Source organism: Dinoponera quadriceps, unplaced genomic scaffold, assembly GCF_001313825.1.
Source record: "Dinoponera quadriceps isolate SergipeBrazil2010 unplaced genomic scaffold, ASM131382v1 scaffold3214, whole genome shotgun sequence".
Classification (NCBI taxonomy): Eukaryota; Metazoa; Arthropoda; class Insecta; order Hymenoptera; family Formicidae; genus Dinoponera; species Dinoponera quadriceps.
The window spans coordinates 87,842-107,349 of record NW_014557442.1 but is presented as its reverse complement, the minus strand read 5'-3'; the positions used below and the strand labels follow the sequence as shown (position 1 = coordinate 107,349).

The following is a 19,508-nucleotide window of genomic DNA, read 5'->3' as shown; positions in this document are numbered from 1 at the left end:
TATATATATATATATATATATATATATATATATATACATTATTTAACAAAATAAATGCAGAATAAATATAATTCAATTAATATTTTTATAAAACTTCTTATTCCTATGTTAAATATGCTTTTAAAAATATATGTGCCTTTCAGACAATTTGTAGCTTTACCAAAATTAACGCCGGAAAAATGTAGAGTCACTGTTGGCCGATGGATAAGTGAGGACACCTCGTCATTTAATGTCGCAGATTTGATGAAGTACGTACAAATTAAACAGGCAAATATATATTATATTGGCTTTTTAAAGACAGTAAAATTTCATTCTCTTCTCGAATACTTCATGTACTTCTTGTCACAAAGATATACGTGATATATGAAGATATATTGTCGTAGCAATGGAAGCACGATTGCATTATGAGAGACTTATTGTTACTCGTAGTAAATCACAGGACATTACAAAAGTAAATTCAAACATCTGTTGGCATTTCACGATTTCCTATTGGAATATCCTTGATCCTACCAGGTTGTTTTTGGGATTATATTTGAAAATTTGTGACAATATTCTCAAGATGAAGGATATTCTCCAAATACATTATACAAAACAATTAGGGGAACGCTTTAGGAGGCTACAATCTCAGGTTAAAGAGATCGCAGGACAATTTTTCTTAGTGCATTTTCAAAGTTCCGACTTTAAGGTAGGTATGGTGACATTGCTCACGCCATCGAACTATCTTTTCTGGGAGGACTAAAAATCACATCGTTAAAAAATCCTAGAAATTTTACCATTTTGTAGTCTCCTACGAAAGAAGTAAGGATGAGGCGAAAAATATCACCACATAAATTTTGAATTAGAAAAGTTTCCCTTTAAAATTGCGCAAGAAACATTGATCTATCATGCGTAAGAGCCAAGCTATCGGATTTCATAGTTATTTTTGCATCTTGTAAGGTATTTTCTAAGTTTGCTCTTAGGTGACTTAAGAACGGAATTAGCGAGTAGAAGCAAGCTTTTGCATCAGCTCGCAAGTAGACTTTAACACCTTATAAGCATTCCTGAAAAACATTCATTCGAATATGTTTCTGATCGACCGTTAGCAAATGTGGCACCTATCGCGCTGAAAGCTCCTTCATGTGCAAATATTCGTGTACAACATTTTGTGAACACAATCTATTGAGATGTTCGCAATCCTTATAGAAAAGTATTACTGTCTATGATAAATTGGTCAGTAATACATTACTGTTGATCAGGATTTTATTATTCGTACGAGTAACAGGCAGCAGCAAATCTTAGAAAGTCTTCAAAACTTACAGAAAATATAATGGAAATTGTGACAAAACTCGTTATTTCTTCACTATTAATAAAAATGACGAGTTACTTTCCAACAATAACAGTAACTTATAACTTTTCTAACGTTGTAGATACTTATTCATAATAGCGAACATACGTGCAGAGGAAGATACAGCTATTCCTGAAATTAGCATTATGGATTGCACTCATCTCACTTTGAGTCATATACTAAAATATTCGCCAACCATCATGAAGAAATGTGACCTCAGCATGGTACATATTCTGATATATCATATAGAATGATTTCTAAAGAAAAGTACAAAAAATGTAAAGGAATATTCCTTGGTTTATTTTATAAAGAAAACGTTTCATAAACATATGTCTTAAGGTGCTTTATTTTCAAAATACAGGGTGTCAAGGTTGAAAAAAAAATTAAAATTTCAAGAATCTAGAAAACGTTTGAAGATGTTCTATTTAAATTTGGAGTGCGTACATATGATATCAAAGTATTTTAGTTTGAGATTTCAAGAAAATTACTAAATTTGGAAAAAATAGCATACCATTCTTTAATTAAAAAATTTAATATGTTTACTCATACGCATGCCTTACTTGTACTTATTTAGAAGTTACCCTGTATAATATCATGCTCAAATTAATTAGTAATTTTGAACTCTTCAGCAAGCATACGGTAAAAGATACAAAGCAGTTTATTTCATAAATGCACCGACTTACATCGAGCAGTTAGCATCGATCTTTAAAATGGTTCTAAAACCAAAACTTTTTGCTAGAGTAAGTATAAAATGACATTGTAAAAATTTAATGTGCATCTACTATATGACTTTCACTTTGTCTCGTGTTTGATAGAATGAAAGATCTTTCAATTTTTGAGTAAGGTATTTTTACTTTGTAAGATTTTAACCTGGTGATAATTTTAGTTACGATTTCTTACATCCGGAATAGAATCAGTGTGTGAAGATATACCGAAATCCATTTTACCTGCAGATTATGGTGGTGAGGAAGCATCAATGGACACTCTAACAGGTACGATCATCGATAATAAGAGAACGTTAATTTATTAACGATTTTATAGATATAAGAGAGGCTCTCGCTGGCTATGAACTTGAGAAGTGCGTGTTTTTCGAGATTCTTTTTTGAAGAAACTATTACTCTGATTGATTTGAAATTTTGTAGGTATATTTATTTATATTTCCCACAACGTGATTTTTTTCGAAGCTACATATTGTATATTCGTTGCCGAATCGCAGGCCGAGTCATAATATGGCGCCTCGAAAAGATTTGCACGGATGATTGGCAAGTTACCTCCTGTTCTAGACATAGATAAGCCAAATTTTCAAGAAAATTCTTAATCCGTATGAATGTGGCTCTTGTATGAATTTAAAAATTTCAATCTTTAAGAAAATGCAAGAAACAAAATCGACTTCTTGAAGCCCACAATCTGAGAACACCCCTTAATATTTAAATAGCGAAAAGTCAAGTCTTACAGAATAGAGAAGTATGATTACAATTTTTACTTAATATCTCATTTTCATAGCATTTTTTGCCCTTTCTTAATATATAAAAACAACAATATTTATTTTTACGGCGTGCAAATTCGGTAATATGTAAACAATGAAATCTAAGTGTTTCATTTTTCGGTGAAACAAAAAACGATTAAAAATTTTATAGTTTCATCTGACGGTATTCTTTCACTATTCTAGATATGTGGCGAGCGAAACTAATGGAACGAAGGGAATGGTTACTGGCACAGGAAAAACTCAAGACCAACGAGTCCCTGCGAACTGATTCTGTAATAAATCCGAATGACTTATTCGGAGTTACTGGTACATTCCGAAAATTGGAAATCGATTGACCATTTAAAAATATATTGGTTTTTAGTTTGCATTGTGGTACTTATTACGTAATCCAATATATAAATAAACGTTGATATATATATGTAATGTTAAAAAAAATCTTAAATAATTATTCACACATAAAGGGGGAACATGTATGTACGAGTTAGGAAATAAAGGCTTCTCTCAAAATTACTTGTTTTCTAAACACAAGGTCATCTAAACTTGTTTTTTTTATACAAATGATCTGAAATGAAAGCTTTTATCTTGAATTATTATTTGTTTTTTATAATACTCGAATTACTTTTTATGTTGAAAAATAAATTTCATATTGCCCAAAAAATGTTTCCTTGATCAGGCTAGAAACCTTTCAATTGACCCTCGTATAAAAGTTATAATTTCAAAGATAAATACGTAATTATGTTATTAAAAACATGTCTTAAAAACAATCAGTCTTCATACAAATCTTGTGAATTATCTCTTGTATTGAATATCATACAAACTTCTAGCCGTACTTGGGACTATTACATTTCAAATTTGTCAGAAAGCAATTTTCATAGACTCACGAAATAATTTGTAAACGTGCAAACAAAAGGTACAGAGATAATCAGACCATTAGAAAAGTCATGAGTGAGAATATCAAGATAAACTTAATTTTCTTCAATATCGTTTATTCTTTATATTTACTTGGACTATATTGTAAAAGAGCAATAAACAAATATTATGTGTTGTCTTACAAAATATAAAAATTTCACATAAATATATTTTACAATGTCTTGACTTAGCAATGTTACAAATTACACAAATATATTTTACAAGCTTTTATTTCTTAATTTAATCTCGGTTTCTTTTCCGGTGGTGGTTTCATTTCTTTTTTTTCACTTTTCGGTTCTTGTTTAATTTCAATAGCTGTAAGCGATAAAGCGGTTAAGCAATATTAAACATACACAACTAGTTTTAATGTTCCATTATATATATTAAATTATAAATGAATAAATTGAAAAATAAGATGAATGTTATATACAAGTTTCTGTTGCTTGGTGTACTGGTTTTGCCACTGGCAAAGGAAATTTACGAGTGAGCTCTGCAAGTAGCATATCCACTCTCTGCCGCTGAAACAACGAGCTCGGCTCCTCACGTACTGGCTCCTTTGTAGCCCAGGCCTTGCCATTTGTGAAGTCCCAAGAGTAGCCTTTACTAGGATGGTATCTAGAATAGGAACTAGCTTCCTCAAAAGCAGATTGTAGATGATGGACTGCGGAAAACTACACAACAATATACATTTCCCATAATAATAATATAATATAAAATTTATAATATTATACCAATTAGATAAGATACAAAAACATATAGATTTAAAGGTATAGAAAAAAAATCTGGTTTGATAAATATATAAAAAAAGTTCACACTTCACTGATCTTTTTTGTTTTCTAAGATACATTTTAAAGAGTAAAATTCAATTTATTCCCATGAACTATATGTAGGGATATAGTTTTTGAGATATATCACTTTAAAGTATCTTAAGTTAGAATTTTATATGTTGAAATATGGTAAAGTAAAAAAAATTGGAAACATAGTTCCTTCAACTATATAAAAATAACACAAAATATTGCCAAACATTATTGGACAAGATTTTAACAGTAGATGTTTTTTACTTACCAGTCTGGAACTTACAACGGATCCTAGATCTGGGGCTTGATATACAACACCAGCTATGATATAATAGTCAGCAAGAGGAGTTGCAGCAGTTGGTGAATGCCTGTGCTGTTTTCTAATTACATAAAGGATTGGCTCCTGCACATGCAACAGTATATATTCTAAGCCAGTCATATTACTAGAAAGCAATGCAATGATAGTCAATGCTCATGTAATAACAATAATTATATTACATTAACATAAATAGGACATACGTTAACTGATCAGGACTTAAACGTTGCATTTTTACTATTTCATTATTACAAGTTCTGTCATAGAATGGGTTACTTCTTTCGGAAAAGTAATCCATGATGTTGCTTGGATTGAGAACAGGAATCCAGGCACTATCATGCCAGGACAGACCTAAAGGATTTTCTGCAAAAAAAACAGGAATAGCAGTTTGCTAAGCCTTGACTGTGTTTACATGAAGACAATTCAAATTATATCAGTAAATTTTTACCTTGTATTGGTGCTTTGCCAGGCATCATCTTCACATTCAATTAACAAGCATACGTAAAATATACATTAATATTTCATAGTCCAATTTATACTTATTGCCTATCCAATCTCTTCTTATTCTTCTTACTATTTGTTTTTCTAACTAATTTTATTTTCTTAATCACGTAACTTTTACTAAATAAATTTTTAATAAATAAATTACTGGGTAAATTTTACTTTATTAAAGACTTAACTAGTGAAATACTTTCATCAACTACTCCTATCGCTCCTATTGTTCTACGATTTAATAATATTTACATCGAATTAAAATGTAATCGAATTACAATGTAATCACACAAACTTCCGTTTAATTCCTATGAATACTTAAATGAAAGTTTATAAAGACCTACAAGAGCCAGAAGCAAATCCTGATTTGACTCTAGAGACCCCGTGCGGCGAGAACACAAAGCATTAGAGAATTTCTAGAGTCTCTAACATTTCTCCTAAATGTAATATCGTCCTCAATGAACGAACATCGATATCATTCAAACATCGATGATTTTGCCCGTCCCTTGTAATTACCCTTTATCAACTTTATTAACCCATAGAGATATAAGAATAGAGGGAACAAGCCTGTAAGTGGAAGTGATAGAGGCAAAGAGAGAGATAGATGCCGAGTGTCCTATCTGTCTCTTTCTAGTTGAGCGCTGTGATTGGTTGTTACAATGAGCCGCCAAGACGACCACGCGACGTCAGGAGGGGAGAAAGCAGACTAAAATTTCGTTTTGTAAATATGCGTGCACATGTGTGTAGAATTAAAATTCGTTAAATATTCGAACGTTAACAAAATAATAATTGGACGCGATTTGTTTAAAAATGAGGCATTGTTTGAAATGCAAGGCGGAGTCTTATCCTGGATGTAACCGCAGTTTTCACTCGTAAGAAAGTACAAATACGTAACCTCAAATAATTATGTTATTTTTTCCTACATTTAAAAAAATATGTAAATGTTGTAGGCTACCGAAGGATGTAGATATAAGGCGTAAATGGTTGAATATACTTCAACTACCTTTGTATTTTGAAGTGAAAACAGCATATATTTGCAATGATCATTTTAGCAATGACAGTTTCTTTGAATTGGATGGAGAAAAATGTATAGCTATATCGTCGTTGGCGCGGCAGCCAATCCCAGCGCGTGACTAGAAAGAGACAGGACACTCGGCATCCATCTCTTTCTTTGCCTCTATCACTTCCACTTACAGGTAGCATATATCCCTTGTTCCCTCTATTCTTATATCTCTATGTTATTAACCGGAGTTGGTAAAAGTCAATTTTATCTAAGACTAAGTCTGCAATAGAGTATTAAACTTTAAGCCTTAAGAAATTGACCAATCACTATTGATTATTCTTCTACAATTCGATTGTGATTGGTCAATTTCTTAGGGCTTAGAGCTTAAATTCTTATTGTAGACTCCGCTTTCATCAGATGGAATACTTCATTCTTTGCGACAGCAGTGCACCCTGATTGCTCGCCGTGGGAGCAAAACCAAAAGCTCTCGACCGCCATTTGAGTTTGTCTATCCTGCATCGCTCGTGTGCAATGGTTCCCCGTCGTTGTTTTGGTCATACTTCGGCTCACAGCGTTGTCGATCACGATGTGACTGCACTTTCCCGGCCTCGGCAACGCATTCGAGGAGCGACGCTCCGGCCTGAACGCCCTCGGCGTCCACGCTGATTGCAACCGAGGTGAACGTCAAACAACAAAGGTAAAACGATGCTCCGGCGGGACAGATTAATCGCGGAAATTAATTGCGGAGAGCGCGCAGCGGAGTCGACGCTCTGCGGACGGCAAGGGAGTCCGTTGGAAATTCACCGACCGGAAAGTGAAGCTCCGTTTAATCTCCACGATGTATACATCAGCTGATGGCATCACTCGCTCGGTTGATTTCGCCGACAGACGCGCGTAATCTTTTGCAATGTGATGTTAAGAATGATGAAACGCGGCAGCCGTTTAATTTGAACGCAAGGTCGATTAATTGATTAATGTGACTGCGATTTTAATATCACAGTCGTGATGCTGCGAAGGTGCGTTTCGCACGCATCGATATCAGCGATGAGCGCGATCGGCGCGGATTGCGCGTGTGATAAGAAAAGCGATGGTGATTCTGTCTCAGCGGGACCTCGCATTCGAGTATTAATTGCGACGTTTTGCGCTCTCGCTTTCATTTTTCCGTGATTCACGAGCGATTAAATATGGAGGTTAGAAAACTCGTGTAGCGGACACTTTCTCGCGCGTCTGTGCGCGTGCGCGCAAAATAAGTCTGTCGATTCGAAAACGAGCGCGATTTGCCGAAATGTCTGTTTTTACATGTTACGTGTATCGTTTCTCACATTTGCACGCTTGGGACGAGATAATGAATATTGCAATTGGAGGAGAGAAGAAAGGATTGGACGAAGAGATGAAAATGTAAATAAAAAGATATTTTACGGAAGTCAGAATGTAATCGAGGGAGAAGAAGAGAGAGAGTGTGTGTAATAGAATCTGATAATTCGTACGAATTAATAAATATAAAAATATAAATTAGTGCTTTTGACTTTCGAAGAGACATGCCCTTTTATCGCTTTCAATTCGAAGAAAAAGAATTATGAAAAATTGACTGACATTTCGTTTTTATGTAAAAGAAGTAAGATATTTTTATCCATTCACACGAGTCTATCGATTATTCGAGGCGATAACATTCTCGTAACACGTATGACATTTGCTTTACCTTTCAATTACATAAGGAAAGATCGCAAAAAAAATTTAGTTTTCATGCTCAACGACAAACTCGTCGTCTGTTTTATTTGCTATCAAAGAGATATCTCTTATCATTCAGAAAAATAGTAGTGATTAATATGAATTGAACAGATCGAAAACTTATTTCAATCATAGTGATAGCTCTTACAAATCACCATATTCTGACTTATTCTCTTTTATCAATAAAAATGCTTTAAATGTGGCTTCTCAGCTAATCAAATGGTTCCTCAATTACTCTTAGAGACACTTTTATCGATAAAACGAGTTCAAAATACAGGCTAAAATCTCATGGAGCTCAGGTGAAATCAAATTTGAAACTTCATCTGATCAGAGCGCTTTAATTCAACATAGTATGTTATCAGGATCAGGCTCTGTGTAACATCTGAAACAATTACATCGTAATTATATCGTTTTATATACCTAATGTATTGCAGAAGCATTCTGGAGGAGACAATGGAACTGGAAGAAACATCAATACCAATCACATAATGAATAATCATCGTGTAATGAGATCATAAACAAAATTTGTAAGTATAGTTCTATGTGTATGAATGATTTTTTATTTAGCCTTATCAAATCTCAATTTTAATTTGCAATCAGTTTGCACATTTAAACTCAAAGATAAGAGACACTTGCTGCATTTAAAAGAGTAAAAATGTCTTATTTTCTAGTGCTTTTTAATGTACATGAAGTAAATGTTTCAATAATATTCTTCTTCATCATTCCTTTTTATGATAATATGCTGTAAATAACATAACACATGGCAGCACTAGAAAGATAATAGCTTTCTTCTAATAAGAGACACAGGTGACACAGTATCGACACAAGCACCTTCCTGTGCAACACCTTTCTCTAACAATACAATAGAACACAAGTCGATACAGCTGTAGAACAGAGTCGAATATTTGTGTCAGTATCATTGCTGCCAATTTTTTAGTAAATTTTATATAATTTTTGTATTTATATCATTAAATATATATCGAAGAATTATTTCCTCTCTTATGATTCTTGTTATTTTGAGAGTTTTTTATATATGATATAATAAAATATAATATTATATGATATAATAAAATATAAATTAGAATGCATGTTAACATTATAACATTATATTATGTCGCAAAATATTATCTACTATTTCGTTATTATAATTAACATTATAATATAACATTATAATTAACATTATAATAACGAAATAGTAGATAATATTTTGCGACATTTATATTTTGCCAAACAGCAAATAATTTTGGTTGATGGTAATATGAATAAAAAAGTTATGATTAACGATAAAAATATTAGCCTTTTTCTTTTTTAAGTAAAATTGAATCACTCCAGGAACAATTATTGAGTTTTAAGTTCTATAATTAGCTGGTAGAATTTTATGACGCTGTTAATTGCATCTAGAACGATATAATTAAAATCATTCGAAAATATTGTATATAATATTTACCAATATCTAGTGTGTGTGCGTGTTTGCGCAAAAACAGAGTTGCTATGGAAAACATGGAGAGACCTGGGAAACTGGGAAGTCAGGAAAAAATTTTAAATGTCACGGAAAATCTGGAAAAATCAGAGAAAGATATAAAAACTTGGAATTTTGAACTTTACTTACAATTCCCTCAAATGTCCTCAACTGTATTCTTTTTTCCAATACTCATTTTTTTATTGGCCTGAATTTGCATTCAGGATTATATTGCGTTACTAAACTTTTAAGTTTGTTTTGTTCCTCTAAGAATATAAGCTACCTTTCTAACAATATAAGATCCCTCCCTCTAAACATTAAAATTTGAGATTATATCGCTCGTGGGAAATTCGCCATCGTCGTCTGGAAAACATGAAAAAATCAGGGAATTTGTTTTTTGCGACAACTCTATTGCGCGGAGACTTAACGAAGTTGAGGAGTTTACTTGCAAACTTGGTGAAATTCACATACATTCACACTAGAAGATAGACATTGGGTGACATACATCAAAGATACATGCGGGTTGCACAAAGAGAAGCGGGCTTTTCAATTACAAATCTATATTCCAAGCTGCGTATTAAAAATTCATGTGTTTAAAAAGTGGAGATTACGTGTCGCGTTACATGCATTTTTCAAATGCACGTGGACTAAGTTCAGAGGGAGGAACAATCTCCCCGATCACAAGGTGGACGCCTCAGAAGCGATCGATGGTATCGCGTTGTCTGCTCGCAGTCTCCGCCGTGATGGAGGACTACACACCGATCGACGAGGACTTCCCGGGCCGGTTGCTGCACCAGGCCGCGCTCTGGGACAACGCCGAACTGCTGGAGGACCTGCTGCGCGGCGAGCACGCGCAGTACATCAACAGCAAGGACTCCTGGGGCAGGACGCCGATGCACGCGGCAGCGATCACGGAGAGCTCCCGGTGTCTGGACGTATTGCTGAACACCGGCGCCGACCCGAACGTCACCTGCGGCCCCCGAGGCCACCATCGGACGCCCCTGCACGTCTGCGCAGAACACGGCCACGCCGGCAACGTGGAGAGATTGCTGAGCCACAACGCGGACCTGATGATCCGCGACGACGACGGCCTGAAGCCGCTCGACGTCGCCGAGAGGGGTCGACACGACTCCTGCATTCGCCTGCTGAAGGCGGCCGCCGAGAAGTACGAGCTCACGAGGCAGGCGAGCCACGCCTCCTTGCGCGCGGCTTGCATCCAGGGCGACACCGTCGCCGCCCGGAATATTATCCAAGGCCTGTCGAACGATCTCGAGTGCGTGGTGAACATGGCACCGAACGGCGCCAACACGCTGCTCTTCGTCGCCTGCGAGAGCGGCCACAAGGACATCGTACGGCTGCTGCTGGACCACGGCGCCGACTGCCGGGTCCATCCGGTCACCAAGTACTGTCCGCTCTACGTGGCGTGCTACCACGGCAAGGCGGAGATCGTCGATCTGCTGTTGCGCCACTTCCCCAAGCAGGTGCAGACCCTCACGGTGGAGAGCTGGCTGCCGATACACGCGGCCGCTACGAACGGCCATCACGCGGTGATCGACGCGCTGCTCAGGTTCGAGTATCCGCAGCACGTCTACCAGCGCTACCGGGACCCGTCCGGCGAGTTCGAGTACGAGCTGCCGTTCGACATCAACGCCCAGGACTTCACCGGTCAGCACGTACTTTACATAGCGAGTAAATTGGGGAACGCCAGGTGCGTCGAGCTGCTGCTCGGCTACAGGGTGAAAGCGAGGACCACGAAGGAGGAGGACGCGGCCGGCGCTCAGCAGCTGCCGGTGTCGAAGCGCAAGATCTCCAGCGGCATCCAGAGACTGATGTCCTCGTTGAACTTCCGCTGCAAGGCCGCCTCCGCGGACAAGAAGGATGACAAGATGATATACCCGGTGAATCTGGACCTCTACTGCAGCAACGGTTGCGAGACGTCTCTTCACGCAGCCGTCCGGGGCAGGCACACCGACGTGGTGAACGCCCTCCTGCAGGCGGGCGCGAATCTCGAGCTACCGGTGAAAGAGCCGTACGACCTCGGCGATCCGGACGGCAGTTATTCCAGCGTACTGACGATCGCCTGCCAGAACCGCGACATCAGGATCGCGGATATGCTGCTGAAGCACGGGGCGATCGACGACGAGTGCAAAGCCCTGAAGATCGCCGCGCAGAACCGGGACGAGGCGCTCACCGCGAAGCTGCTGTCGATCAAAGCGCACCCGGATTCCGAGTACAAGATCAACAAAAAGGCGATGACCGAGTGCACGCAGAGCTCCCACTTCTCCGCCCTCTCGTCTTTCGGCCACGTCACTTATTCCGCGCTCTTCCCGAAAACGCCTACTATGATCAACTGGCACAACCAGCAGTGTCATCTGTCGCAGATCCGATTGCAGTGGCTGATCGACGCGGTACTGCACGTCAACAGGAAGCTGAGCCCACGCAACAACGACCTCGTGCTCTACGCGATCACGAGGATCGACATCTCTCACAATTCCATCACCTCCGTGCCGTCCACCGTGTTCTACCTGCAGAGCCTGAGGTACCTCAACATGGCGCAGAACAAGATCGACACTCTCATGGCGGACTCGAAGAATCCCAAGGACAAGCTGTGCCCGGTCCTCGAGGAGATGTACCTGCAGGACAACCGGCTGGAACAGCTGCCGGAGTTCATCATGAGTCTGCCGACGCTGGAGATCATGGACGTGTCCAACAACAAGCTGCAGTGCCTGCCGCAGAATCTCTGGCGGGCACCCAAGCTGAAAGAGCTGAATGCCTCGTTCAACCTGTTGCGCGACCTGCCGAGCCAGGCGTCGCAGAACATCTTGAGGAAGTCGTCGCAACGCACGGACGACAACGGCCAGCCGAACGGCGTCGCCTGTCGCGGACTGGTGGCTGCCGCCATGCCGCGAGTGGAGTCCATGGAGTTCGACTCGTTCACGAAGATCGCGAACGCCCAGGTGATCGAGATGGAGCGGCCGCACGTGTGGACCAGGTCGGTCCAGGTGTCGGAGAAGATGAGCGACGACACGGAGAACGGTAACAAGTCGGTGCTAGCGTCGTTGAATTTGGCGCACAACCTCTTCAACAGCATCCCAGTGGCGCTGCCGTGCCTGGCGGTCAGCCTGGTGCGGCTGAACATGGCGTATAATTCCCTGCGATCGATGAGTCACATCACCTCGTACCCGGCGAGCCTCAAGCAATTGGACCTGTCGAACAATCAGATCACGCGGTGGCCCAGCTTGCCGCAGGTGGACAGCTCCGACAGCATGGAGCAGGCGAACACGGCCTGCTACTGTCCGGCGACGAACGCGCAGTCGCCCATCGTGCCCAGCAACAGGCAGACGCCCACGTCGATGCGCGACATCGTGCTGCAGTCGGTCTGCACGCACAGACGGCACCTGCGACTGGAGAATCTGCGGACGCTGATCCTGGCGAACAATTTGCTGAATCGCATCCAGCTGACGTCGGTCGACGACGGCGAGATGCCGAGTCTGGAGGACGAGAGCTCGGACAAGGACTCGAAAACCGGGGGACTCACCGGTACCAAGTCTTACCTGCTCTTCCCCAACGTCAGTATGCTGGACATCAGCAACAATCAGCTGAGGGAGATACCGCACAACATCTACGAGCTGAGCAATCTGTCGGTGCTGAACATCAGCGGCAATAACGAGATCGTCGAGCTGCCGCCGCAAATGGGCCTCCTCGGCCGGCTGTGGAACTTGAACACGCAGGGCTGTCGGCTGCAGGAGCCGCTCAAGTCGATGATCGAGTCGAAGAAGTACAAGACGATGGACGTGATCGGCTACCTCAAGTCGATCCTGGAGGACGCGAAGGCGTACGCGCGCATGAAGCTGATGATCGTCGGCATTCAGGGGATCGGTAAGACCAGCCTGCTTGAGCAGCTGCGGCAGGAGGGCGAGGTGCCGAACAAGAAGAAGGCGTCGGAACACTGGGCCAAGCGGATGGGTAACAAAAACATCAACGCCAAGACGGCGAAGGGCACGATCATCTCGACGGTGGGCGTGGACATCGGCGACTGGATCTACGAGAAGAAGGTGCGCGGCCAATCGTCCCACGGGCCGGTCTACTTCCGTACCTGGGACTTCGGCGGGCAGAGGGAGTACTACGCGACTCATCAGTACTTCCTGTCGAAACGCAGCCTGTACTTGGTCGTGTGGAGGATAACGGACGGCTTCAAGGGCGTCTCGGAGATCTTCCAGTGGCTGGTGAACATCCAGAGCAGAGCGCCGAACTCGCCGGTCATCATCGTCGGCACTCACTATGACGTCTCGTACGAGCACAGCGAGGGTCTGCAGCAATACATACGCGACAAGTTCATCAACGTCGTGGACGCGGAGAAGTGCGGCCTGCCCAAGGTCATGGAGACGATCGAGGTGAGCTGCAAGACGCGACACAACATCAAGATGCTGTGCAATCTCGTGTACGACGTCGTGTTCAGTCTGCGATCGCCCGGCAGCAAGGAACTCCTGCTGGAGCAGAAGGTCCCGGCCAGCTATCTGGCGCTGGAAGACGTGGTGATACAATTGGCCCACGACAGGAAGCTGTCCGGCCTGGACCCGGTGCTGAAGGCCGATCAGTATTACGCGGCTGTGAACAACGAGCTGCAGAAGCTGCACAGGTCATTCAGGGACCCGGCCGAACTGCACCAGGCGACTCTCTTCCTCCACGAGAACGGCATTATCCTGCATTACGACGACGCCACGCTGAAGGACTTGTACTTCCTGGATCCACAGTGGCTCTGCGACATGCTCGCCCACGTCGTCACCATACGGGAGATCAATCCGTTCGCCCGGTCCGGGATAATGAAGCTAGACGACATACAACACGTGTTCAAATCGTCGACGATATCGTCGATCGACACGCAGGGCTACATCGTCAATTTGCTCAATAAGTTCGAGGTAGCGCTCACCTGGGACTGCCGCACGCTGCTCATACCGTCGCTCCTGCCGACCGAGGAAGACATCCTGCGCAACAACCAGATCATCAAGGTGCCGGTGAAGACGCGCGGCTGGCACGTGCGCGCCAAGAAGATCACGTCGCCGATGTTCGCGTGCCTCGGCGCGCCCAGCGACAAGAGCAACACCGAGTGCGTGCTCACGTCGAGGTCGCAGCCGGATTGCTCGGTCACGCGTTTGCTGCTGATGTCGTATTTCCCGAGCGGCTTCTGGTCCAGGCTGATCACCCGGATCCTGGCCGACGACGCCATCGTCGAGATCGTCATGTCCTTCTTGGCGCCCTTCAAGGACTTCGTCGACGACAGCATCTTCGCGAGTTTGCTCGACCTGCAGGCGGAGTGGGTGCTCTGGCAGACGGGGATTGAGCTGCGGTACTCGGGGATCACCTTGTTACGTCTCAAGGAGGTCTACTACAGCCTGAAGAACTCGCCGTACGACTACCGGCAGTTCAAGTTCAAGCTCAAGCAGGACGGTATATGGTGCACGGTGGATCTGAAGAATTCCGCCATACTGGAGATCTGGTTCCCCGTGGACACCCTGGTGATCAAGCAACCTATCATGTCCGATTCGGTGGACGAGGAGCCGATGGGCTACCAGGCGATCGTAGTGGAGCCGCGGCCGGAGAGCATGCCGCAGCTGATGGCGCTGATCGTGGATCACATCGACATTTTGCTGGAGGACTGGTATCCCACCCTGGGCACTCGCTTCGTCCACACGTCGGAGGGCAAGCTGCTGGTGACGAGGCTGATACCGTGCCCGCGCTGCCTGCTCGGCAACGCCGACGGTAACGGCGGCGAGGGCGAGTCGAGCGACAGCGACCGGCTGATCGAGGACATCCAGAAGTACTGTGTGAACCGCGAGCGGCAGAGCCAGGACAGCTACAAGTCCGACGGCGACAGCGGCGTGGGCTACGACAGTCTCACGTCCAGCAGGATGCCGTCGCTCGAGGGACACCCGGACATCTCCAGACAGCAGAGCTGCCATCCCGAGAACACTCTCGCCTACTCGTGGATGGTGGAGGAGTGCATCCTGGCGGCGTACAGCAACAAGCCGATCAGCTGTCCCAAGCACTCGGAGATCCCTTTGTCGCACGTCGCGCCTGACATCATCTTCATGGACCTCGGCGCGAAGCACCTCATCAAATCGGAGGATCTGAAGAGGGGGAAGCTGCTGGGCCGTGGCGCCTTCGGCTTCGTCTTCCGCGGCAGCTGCCGGCTGCCGGGCAGCCACCTCAGGGCAGACGTGGCGATCAAGATGCTGCAACCGGTCTCGCCCGGTCCCAATTCCAAGCAGTCGGCGATCTTGGCGTACAAGGCGTCGCAGAGCAAGTGGGATCGCGATCCGTTGCAGTACGCCTGCAAGGCCTATTGCATGGCTCGGCAGGAGCTCAACATTCTGTTGACGCTCAGGCACGCCAACATCGTGCCGCTCATCGGCATAGTGGTCAGCCCGTTGGCCCTGGTGCTGGATCTGGCGCCGCAGGGCGCGCTGGACGGTGTACTGAAGAATTACCGTCGCTCAGGCGCCAAACTCGACCCGTACACCCTCCAGGCGATCATCCTGCAGGTCGCCAAAGCGGTGGAGTATCTGCACCAGCAGCACGTAATCTATCGCGACCTCAAGTCCGAGAACGTGCTGGTGTGGCAGATGCCGTTGCCGTTCCAGGAGATCCCGGAGCCAGTGCACGTGAAGGTCGCCGACTACGGTATATCGCGACTGACGTTGCCGACGGGAGCTAAAGGCTTCGGCGGCACCGAGGGTTTCATGGCGCCCGAGATCATCAAGTACAACGGCGAGGAGGAGTACACGGAGAAGGTGGACTCGTTCTCCTTCGGTATGTTCGTTTACGAGCTGGTGACGCTGCGCCAGCCGTTCGAGGGCCACGAGGCGGTGAAGGAGTGCATACTGGAGGGCGGCAGGCCGCCCCTCATGTACCGTGAGACCTTCCATCCGTGTTACGCGCTCGATCTCATGGTGATATGCTGGGCGCAGAATCCGAAGGATCGGCCGACCGCCAGCCAGATCGTCTCGATCGCCTCCGCCCCCGAGTTCACTCACTTGATCGACGTCACCCTGCTGACGGAGCGCACGCAGGTGACGGCGGTAACGATGACCGGCGGCGGACGCGGCGCGGATGACGCACTGAACGGCGACGAGATCTGGTTCGGCCACAACAACGGCGAGGTGGACATGCTGCTGGGCACTCAGAAGGGTTGGCTGCGCCACGTGCGGATCGAAACGCCGGTGATACCGTACGCGATGTGCGGCCTGGACGGTTACATCTGGATAGGCGACAACACCGGCCAGGTGCACGTCTACCTGTGCGGCAACTTCGGCTGCGTGGCCAGCTACAGTCTAGAGACGGATAACGCCAGGGAGTCGAAGGTGGTCGGGCTGATCCATCTGGAACAGCTGAAGCAGTTCGCCGTGGCGCTGTACAGCGGTCGAATCTGTCTGTTGTCCGACACGTTCGCGCAGATGAAGCGCACGGAGATCGCCGGCGAGGCGCGTAACGACGTCAGGACTTACTCGCTGGCGGCGGTCTGCCGGAAGAGGCGTCTGCTGGAGCTCTGGGTCGGCCAGAGCTTCGGCCGGATATCCGTCTACACGCTCAAGGATGGCAATCTCACGGATACCGTGCAATTGTCGCACGGAGGTAAGCGGATAAAATATTAGGCGTACGAATTAATTCGGTGTCTCTTCTTTTTTTTCCAAGTTGAAATTCAAAGTTTACTTGCAAAAAGTCAGGCACAAGTTTAACGTTCGAAATCATTTCCATTATTTTCGATGGGATTGCTCCGTCTGTCGGGTGGCTGATGAATGCCCTCGCGGAAAACACTTGGCGGTTTTGACTCGATAAAGTCACCAGTGCTTTTTCGTCGACTGTTTTTTGAAATGCGTATCCGCCAGACGATGTTGAGGCGACCAATCGAATGCTTATTGGAAGCTACGTACGTTGACGGAATGGCAATGAGAAATGGGATCAATTGAGAGAGAATTTCAGTAATAAATTTCAGCATAATATTTCCATCGGGGCATCTAATGAATCTGTCAATATTGCGCAGCGGTGGTCGAAATGCGGTGAAATGAGCGAGGGAACCAAGCTTGAAGCAGGAAGTGGAGCGGAGAGAGAGAGAGAGAAAGACCGTTTCCGTTATATTGAGGTAGCGTTTATCTTTTATTTTTCTTTTCTCAAGGTGGCGGCGGAGGCAGCGGTAGCGACGCTGCCATGAGGAACCTCTTCGCCACGTACTTGACTAGCGCGGCCGAGAGCTTCATCTTCTCGTACACGTATCCGGGCTGCGTAGTGTACCAGTGGGACGTGGACGGCCGGCAGATCGTCAACAAGCTCGACATGTCCAAGCTGGTGCCGTGCTCGGAGAGCCTCAAGTCCATCGCCATCGAGGAGAATCTCTCGACGGAGAAGTGCCAGGTGACCGCGCTCGAGGCGAACGCCAGCCAGCTGTACATCGGCACCACCTGGGGCTGCATCGTCGTCGCCGAGTGTGGCACTCTACGGCCGGTCACCGTGTTCCGGCCGTTCGAGGGCAAGGTTTGCCAAATCGTGTCCTTCAAGTCCGCCGACAAGAAAAAAGTCGTGCTGGCCACGGTCGGCCAGGGCTACCGCAGCCTGATCTCACGGTACACGGACTTCCCGCTGAGGAGCCTGGAGAGCGAAGAACTCAAACACGGCATGTACACCTTGCTGTGGCGATCGGAGAACTGGTCGGCAGCTTGATCCTCGCGGAGGGTCTAAGCTTTGCCCGTTTTCCTTTTCACCCAGTATCTGACTCGGATGTGTCTCCATGTTGTTCCTCGTGACTGCTGTCGAATGCTAACGAAGATACACCGTTCGGCGATGCGAAAATTCGGAAAAATCTTGAATCCCGTTCAAATATTGGACAGATAGACTTCCTGGCAAACACCAAGTTACGTATAACTGTTGTGATTTCCTACTCAACAATGTAACTGTCCCAGGAAAATTGACTATATATGAATTTTGTCCATGTGTGTGGTCACATATATGATCATAGATGTCTATACGAAAGAAAATGATGTTATGTTATTTAATTAAATGTCGATATCATGTGTTGTCAGAAGCACAGTATTATTTGCATATAATTTAACAATATTTTTCCGTTGTGGACATATATGATTATGTATAGTCATATATGGACTCTTTTCATATATGATCTTTTTTTTCGAATATTTATATAACACATGCGTTATACAACGCTGTGTTTAATACTGTGCTTCTGACAACACATGATATCGACATTTAATTAAATAGCATAACATCGTTTTTACATAACGGTTGCCGAATAGGAAATTATAACTGACAGTTATGTAACCGTAACTTAGTGTCTGCTGGGTTAATAAGAAAATTTTACTTCTACTTAAAAAAGCGGTTAGTACGGTGGAAAAATTTCATATTTTGTATTAGGGTTCCTAAGCATTCGGATAAATGATTGTCCGGGTATCCGAGATTGGATATCCGATCCGAAACTTCAAATTCATATTATTCGGATTATCAAAAAACAATTGCAACAATTTTTTTTCTTACATACTTCAGAATACAAAAAATACGACATGATTCGTTTCCTCATATTTTTTGTATTCTAAAACATATAAAAAAAACTGTTGCAACCGTCCGAGATTGGCTATATTTTAAAAGATCCGTGGATAATCCGAATTTGAAGCGTCACATTCATGACAAACATTGAAACCTTATGTTTGTGTGTTTAAATAGTATAAATGTCGATACATTTGAATATCGAAAGTGCTGTAGATTTTTACAGTACATATAATTAATGGGAATTAATTTAATTATTAATTTAATTTATTTAATTATTAATTTTAATTATTAATTTAATTTATTTAATTAATTTAATTAAATTTAATTAATTAAATTATGGGAATTAATATTAATTTGTGTTTGCAAGACGTATATTCTAATTTCGAAATGTCTTTAATACTTAAAAGCGCCTTCGGATTTAGGGTTAAATTTGAAAACGCTT

The 19,508-nt window shown here is 43.9% G+C and overlaps 3 protein-coding genes across 5 annotated transcripts in view; 2 read left to right on the top strand and 1 right to left on the bottom strand.

Annotated features, from left to right (window-relative positions):
* Nucleotides 1–3,186, top strand: part of LOC106749089 (alpha-tocopherol transfer protein-like) — a 5,182-nt gene extending 1,996 nt beyond the window's left edge. Inside the window, exons 3-6 of the mRNA XM_014628180.1 lie at nt 1,407–1,548; nt 1,954–2,064; nt 2,211–2,316; nt 2,994–3,186. Coding sequence (XP_014483666.1) covers nt 1,407–1,548; nt 1,954–2,064; nt 2,211–2,316; nt 2,994–3,145 — 511 coding nt within the window. The 3' untranslated portion in view covers nt 3,146–3,186. The remainder of the gene's footprint in view (nt 1–1,406; nt 1,549–1,953; nt 2,065–2,210; nt 2,317–2,993) is intronic.
* A 615-nt stretch (nt 3,187–3,801) lies between these two features.
* Nucleotides 3,802–6,355, bottom strand: LOC106749088 (mediator of RNA polymerase II transcription subunit 6). Of its 3 annotated transcripts, none has more exons than XM_014628177.1 (6): nt 6,328–6,355; nt 5,281–5,308; nt 5,036–5,195; nt 4,785–4,959; nt 4,150–4,390; nt 3,802–4,034 (listed from the first exon to the last, which is right to left on the bottom strand). In XM_014628177.1, exons 1-6 carry the CDS (start codon nt 6,352–6,354, stop codon nt 3,955–3,957), a joined length of 711 nt encoding a protein of 236 aa, XP_014483663.1. In that variant the 5' UTR covers nt 6,355; the 3' UTR covers nt 3,802–3,954. The 3 variants fall into 3 exon arrangements, with proteins under 3 accessions (XP_014483663.1, XP_014483664.1, XP_014483665.1); XM_014628178.1 differs by lacking the exon at nt 6,328–6,355 and adding an exon at nt 5,669–5,724; XM_014628179.1 differs by lacking the exon at nt 6,328–6,355 and adding an exon at nt 5,577–5,614.
* Nucleotides 6,356–6,505: 150 nt separating this feature from the next.
* On the top strand, nt 6,506–19,302 carry LOC106749094 (leucine-rich repeat serine/threonine-protein kinase 1). Its single transcript, XM_014628206.1, has 5 exons — nt 6,506–6,520; nt 6,729–7,725; nt 8,490–8,582; nt 10,247–17,146; nt 17,688–19,302. Exons 4-5 carry the CDS (start codon nt 10,258–10,260, stop codon nt 18,227–18,229), a joined length of 7,431 nt encoding a protein of 2,476 aa, XP_014483692.1. The 5' UTR covers nt 6,506–6,520; nt 6,729–7,725; nt 8,490–8,582; nt 10,247–10,257; the 3' UTR covers nt 18,230–19,302.
* The last annotated feature ends 206 nt before the right edge of the window (nt 19,303–19,508 follow it).